General features: G+C 41.3%; 1 protein-coding gene across 1 annotated transcript; it reads left to right on the top strand.

Annotated features, from left to right (window-relative positions):
- The first annotated feature begins 2,636 nt into the window (after positions 1-2,636).
- On the top strand, positions 2,637-6,334 carry TMEM52B (transmembrane protein 52B). Its single transcript, XM_010202197.2, has 5 exons — positions 2,637-2,669; positions 3,658-3,701; positions 4,547-4,585; positions 5,473-5,639; positions 6,084-6,334. The coding sequence occupies exons 1-5, from the start codon at positions 2,637-2,639 to the stop codon at positions 6,332-6,334; spliced, it is 534 nt and encodes a 177-aa protein (XP_010200499.2).
- Positions 6,335-6,657: the final 323 nt, after the last annotated feature.

The following is a 6,657-nucleotide window of genomic DNA, read 5'->3' as shown; positions in this document are numbered from 1 at the left end:
TATCATCTTTCAGTGTAAAAGACATTAAAGTTCTGATAGTGTCTTCTTACTACACCTGAAAATGTATCAGAGGTCCTTGTCAGCCCCAAATGTGTTCCCATATTTTACATTTCTAAATGCCCATGGGCAAGTATTGGGTATGGCCATCAACCTGGCTCTAGTGGAATACTCTGTTAGGAGTAGCAAAGAACAAGCAGCAATTTCTCAACAACTTTTAAGAGCAGTACAACAATACTTCTTCAGTTCATTGGGAAGTGTTAGTTCCAGTCAAAATCATGTTACCTTGGAAATAAGTCAGAACAGGCTTGGGATGCATCCCTTGATACAACCAGACGGAGAACAAGAGAGGTGTTTTCTGTCCATACCACAAAATGCCTTCTCTAGCATCCAAGAAAGTATATGTTAAAATTACATAGTTTACTATGGAATGGACCCTTGCAAAGAACAGGGAAAAGTCAATGATGGAATATTTTGATTTGTTCTAGCAGTTCTGTTAGGGTCTGACAATATTTTTAAAACCTTTTGAAAGGTGTCAAGGGGAAAATATTAAAAAGTCACCTAAGTGCAACATAAACCAAAGAAAAACAAAAAATTGAAATAATTGAAGCAAAATACCAGGGAAGGTGGAGAAATTTAAGCCATTGTTGAATGACAGGTTAGTAGGACGATAGGTGATTTACTGGAAGCACAGTATTCATGACAGTGTCATAGAGATAGAAAAAGAGTGATCAATAAGTTTCAGCAAGAATGAGTTATGATATGCTTTTGAACAGATTACTGTTTCAGGTCGCACTGCTGTTTTTTCTTTAGAGAAATTTTTTACCAGTTTATTTGATATTTCTCCAGTTCAATCCTTCTAAGATTTGCAACTTTCATGAGACTAAACTTCAGTTAAAAACAAAGCGAAAATCTATTGAATTATCACACTGATTAAAAGCCCCTGAAAAACATTGCTAATTTGCCCTTCTTTTGCACAGTGAATACCATTGGTTTTAAAAGCCATATCTACAAGAAAGGTTATTTTACAGTTCTGCGGGATCTTCTAAAATGCCTATAATACACAAAAGAATTTAAGGACAAGGTGACAAAAAGAATCCTCATGTAAATACAAAGCCAATAAATAGCTTGTGTTTCTATGTTTCGTATTTGTCCACCAGGACTCAGAAACCTTCTTCTAGATATTGGGTTCCTTGGATAGATGGAAGGATGGAGAGATGGATGGACAGAAAGAACCATGCTAAGGCATGTTTATACTGCATCATTACTTCTATAATTAGAAAATTGCAAATGTTTTTTAGCCTGCCTTGAGAGAATACATTATGTTCATGAATCCATTGGTTCTGCTCTGCAACACATATATGCCTCACCATGGCTAATGATTCACCAGTTTAATGTGAATGCATTGTGATTGCAACATGGGGCAACAAGTTTCTCCAGTTGCCATCCTGCCTTTAACATATATTTATGCACCGGTTCCAGGTGGTTCCCAAACTTTTTTCTCTCTCAGCTATTCAGAAGAGAAGGAGAAGGTGAACATAGCTATATGCACATAATGAGACTGAACAGCCATGAGCAGTAACAGAAATACAAAGTGGTTCTACAAGAAAGAGAAAATTAATGGTTTGTTGAATTGAACTTACTAATATAACCAGATGTAGGACAAATAGTGCCAAGGATAGGAGACTTGGCTGGCCATGAAGGTAATTTGAGAATGGGACCTGTGAGGTAGCAGGCTGTCAGTTGTGTGACTGATATAGCAGGAGGCTACCAGGTAAGAGAGGTGGTGACAGAGTCTTAAAATGGGAGATAAAAGAGGTATTGTATAGATATAAACATGTATGCATATACATACATATATATGTTGCATTAATATACATATGCACATATGCATATACATATCTTTTTACAAAATGATGCATTTAATTATTATATTGCAAACCCTTTCACTTCATCAGGAACATCTCACCTGTAACATACATTCTGGATGTTAATCCTATGGTCAAAGTCAATAGATTGGGTACACAGAGGTAGGACAATGTGAGTGCAGACACAGAAAAGGTAATGGAGAAGGAGGGGGAGAAACCTGAACTCCATTTAAACAGGTCAATAACATGACCTTCAGCCCACCTCCACCCTGCAGGCTAGGGGTGGGGAAAGGAGTAACTGGGAATGAACAAACTCTGAGACCCTTTCTGCTCACAGAAGGGAAGGGTCAGGTCTGCAGAGATCTCACGATACCCTTCACTTAATTAGTTCAACATCGAAGGTCAGAACTTGTAGCCACCGCTTTTGTCCTGATCTGACTGGAAGGCTTTAGAGATCCTTTCCAAAGAGGGAGAGAAGCAGGCCAGGGGAATAAAAAAAGGAGACAGGCAGAAACAAACAGGAATTGCCAGTGACAAAGACGGAAAGAAAGAAAGCAAAATCCTGACAGGCAGCGAAGAAGAACGGTCTCAGAGGAGGACAGAAAGAGGTAGAGCAGGAAAAAGGGATTGGATACAACACACAAGAATGAATCCACTCCTGGTCGGCGGACTAGTGAGGATGAACTGAAACTAAAAAGGAAAAGAAAACACTGAGCAGTTTGAGACACCAAGAGGCCACAGACTCACCCTATGGGGATGTATAGCCCAGTCATGATCTGCTTCATTTTAAGGTGTTTTTTATGGGTAAGTCACACATCAGACTACTTTTTGTGGAGTCTCTGCTCAGTTATTGAGTGATTGTGGAAAGATGGTGAGGCATCAGCAACTGACAGTCACAGTGATTTCCCTGGTATTAGAACTGAATGTATAAAAGGCAGGCAGTCACGTAGAAGGGAAGAATATTTACTGTTATTCAAGGGATGGTAACACAGAAGTCAAGGTCCTCAAGGAAAAGTAATGAGAAGCGTAGGAGTGCCAGAGAGACAGAGCAGAATTCGAGTCAGTGTGGGTATAAAACAAAGCAGGATATTTAACTGTTCTTAATATTAAAATATGGAGAAGGATCTACACCTGTAGCATGACATAGCTTGTGATGGGGAAAGGGAAACCTTTGGTGAGGGTGAAAGTAAAGTCAGGGTATCTGCTGGTAACAGTGCTAAGTAGGATTTTTATGACTACAGGAAGTTAAGATATAAAACAATGGAATTGGTAGCACAGTCATTGCAAATCTACAGCAGAATACGTGTTGGACAGTGTCGTGGTTTTGCCCAGCCAGCAATGAAGCACCACGACAATCTCTTGCTCAGTGCCCCCCATCCATCCCCCATCCTCCTTAGGACAGTGGAGGCCCCAGGGAGATTGGAGGGAAAAAAAAAAAACAAGGATGTTGTGATCTGAGACAAGGGCAGGGAAGGCTCATTGACAATTATGGTTTTGCGCAAAACAGACACCACTACTTGACTTAGTGAGGAAAGTAAGGAAAGTTTATTCTATTACCTACAAGAAACAGAACAGAACAAAAAGCAAAACAGAGAGTAGGATGATGAGAAAACTGCAACCAAGCACTTTAAGATCTCCCTCCTCCACCCCTTCTTTCTTCTATAGACAGATAACAGTAATCCCTACCACAGGAGATTCAGACTGCTACTAGTCCAGGTGGCAGAGATAAAAGTTGCATATGACAAATATCTAATTCACTCTAACTGTGTCTTATTTGGTCTTGTCCATCTAGTTTCCTCAAGTGAGAGGTGAAGAAGGATGTCTCAACACTGAACTGTGAGTATTGTTTGATCTTGCACTCTTTTAAGAAGACAATGAGGACAAAGGCAGTAGTAGACCTCAGTGTTATGGTGGCTGACATTTTCCTTACTTTAATTGCAACTGTTGAAAACTCACATAAAATTTCCATTGCTTTGAATGTGAAGTGTATTATTTACTATCTATTCAATGCACTGATCATGTAGTATTGTCATTTTGATTGAATCACAGAATCGTAAAATCATAGAATGGTAGGGGTTGGAAGATTATAAATTTGTAACCGACTTTTCCTTGAAAAAAATTTTTGAAATATAGGGTTTTGGTGAAACCAAAGAACAACAGAAATCGAGACAAAAGAAATGTGAAAAAAATGCTTACGACGATTCTTTTTTAACTAAAGAAAGTCTCTTAAAATGCACAGGCAGATCTACCAACTAAAACTGGAGGAATATACAAGGCAGCATCCAAAATGTACCAAAAGGAACAGAAAGGAATCAAAGAGAAAGTCAGAAAAAAAAAAAAAAGAAAGATAAAATGGAACAGAGTCGGGCAGACTCAGTTGTGAAAAACACAAGTAAAACATGATGCAAATCCCTGAAGCTTGCAACCAGAATTGAGCAGGCACAAATATCAGGGAATCAATAAAGAGATACAGCCAAAAGGCTAACTCACCCAACAGGGAAGCTGATGAGACTAGACAACTGTCTCCTTCACCAAGTACAGTGAATTTCTCATCATTGTGCCATCTAGAAGCTAGAGCGTAATTGAGGAGCATGAGAGGAGTTGGAAGAGGAGATAGTAGAGATTTTCTTATTTATTTGGCATTCTGTGGCTCACTATATGTTGTACCCTCTTCTCCTCAGCTGTTCAGGTATGGAGTGGGACCGCTTGTGGTATATCTGGTAAGATGGCATATGTATACTTTATCTGTATCCCTGGTCAATTCCAGTAGCAAAGAGTGGGATTAAACGTAACCCACTCCAGTGTGGTGCCATGCCTTGGGATTCTAATGCTCTGAAGCATCTTTAAGAAACATTGACTTGCGAGCCCGCTTTTTTATGCCACATATTAATTGTTAGTTGGATCAGTGGCATAATATGCCTCTTAAAAGGCCAATTTTAAAGTAATTTCAGTCTGATTCCTTAGTAATTCTCAGTTGGATGAGATTAAAAAGGATGGTAGTTGTTGAACATCTACAAGATTTCATGAATAAGAATATAGCCACTAGATCGAGAGACCTGATTTTTCCTCTCTGCTTATCAGTCATGAGGACACATCTGGAATATGTCCAGTCTTGGTCCCTGAGTACTCTAGAGAGGTTCACAAACTGAAGCAAGTTCACTGGAGATGGTCAGTGGTCCAAAGAACATAATGTTTGAAGAGAAGTTGAAAGGACCAGGTTTGTTCAGCCTGGAAAGAGGCTAAGGGGAAGTGCTAAGGCACTTAGTCCACTTGTGTTTTTCCATTACCTAAAGTGGATGTAGAAAGAAAATAGTCTTCCCAGAGGTGTCCAGCAAAAGGACTTGAGGCAAATTTCCCTGCATCCAGGGAAACTTTGATAAGACAGAAGGAAAAAATGCTTCCCCCAAGGGTGGTGCAGCACTGAAATGCGTGCCCAGAGGGGACATGGGATCTCTGTCCCTGAAGGCTGTCCAGCCTCTGCTGTACAAGGGTCCACATGACCATGTCTAGCCTTGAGGTTAGCCCTACTTCAAACAGGGAAAGATCTTAAAAAGCACCCTGAAAACAAGGCCCTTCTGTCCTAATTTTGTGTCCCTTCCCTTTCCAGGCTAGCAGTGGCAATCAGTGGGCTGCTGCTCCTGTGTGGCCTGGTTTCCATCTGCATGAGATGCTGTTTTCATTGTCATCAGACAGGGGAGGAATCGAGTCCTCAGCCCTATGAGGTCACCGTCATTGCTTTTGATCATGACAGCACCCTCCAGAGCACCATTACCTGTGAGTTGGCTTCGAGAGAGATTGGAGACCTCACCACAGCCTGACATGAGGGGCTGGGCTGTAAAAGGCTCAGATTGCCGCACTCCAAGCCTGGCAGAGGGCAGTTCATGGCAGAATGATGGGAAAGTGGCATCTGTACATAGTACAGGTGCTCACCAAACTTCATGCAGCAAATGCAGGCAGATGGTGAATCAGCTGACACACATGTCTGAGTGGAATTAGGGCAGCTATGGGCCTCGGTGGCATTTGAAGAAGGAGTAATTGTGGGATGTCACTGATGGGGTTTCACATATGCTTCTTTTATGGAAGGATAAAGGTGCAGGGAAAGGAAAACATTCAGGCTGTGTGGAGAGAGAAGCCTATGTTCTGCAGTTATACTTATGCTCCTCTAAATTGCATGATGATTTCCAAATGAGCAAATGGCTTTTGTCTTCTCCCTTTTAGCTCTCCATTCTGTGTTTGGGCCTGCTGCCAGGAGGATATTAGCAGTGGCACGCTCCCATAACGCTGCACAGGGAACGCCACCCCTCTCGACATCAGACACTCCTCCAGTCTATGAAGAAGCTCTGCACATGAGTAGATTCACAGTCGCCAAGACAGGGCAGAAAGTGCCAGACCTGGATCCAGTGCCAGAGGAAAAACTGCAGGTATCTGCTGAAGGCAAGGATTCCCAGCCAGCCCTCCCAGGATACTAGTGCCTGTTTTTATTGAATGGCAAATAATACAGAATAGTTAGGTGCAGAGGCTAATTCTTCTGAGCAGAGTTAGTAATATCAGATTAACCTCCTTGGTCTAAGGAGAAAGGGAGGGGGTGTGAAAAACAGATCAAAATATTTTCAGATCCAGTGTATTTTGATGGCTTCTTTTGACACCTTGAGATGACTGACAAATGGCCTTCCCTATGTCCATTTATTACACATCCTCACATCACTAGTATCACCCTTTACACAAACAAGCAGGCATCAGGTTCAAGGTGCTGAGCCACTTTGCAGGCTAGTGACCTGCAGGAAGATCGTAG

This window comes from Colius striatus, chromosome 1 (genome assembly GCF_028858725.1).
Source record: "Colius striatus isolate bColStr4 chromosome 1, bColStr4.1.hap1, whole genome shotgun sequence".
NCBI lineage: Eukaryota > Metazoa > Chordata > Aves > Coliiformes > Coliidae > Colius > Colius striatus.
Note: the sequence above shows the minus strand (reverse complement) of the source record. Positions and strands in the feature narration are given on the sequence as shown.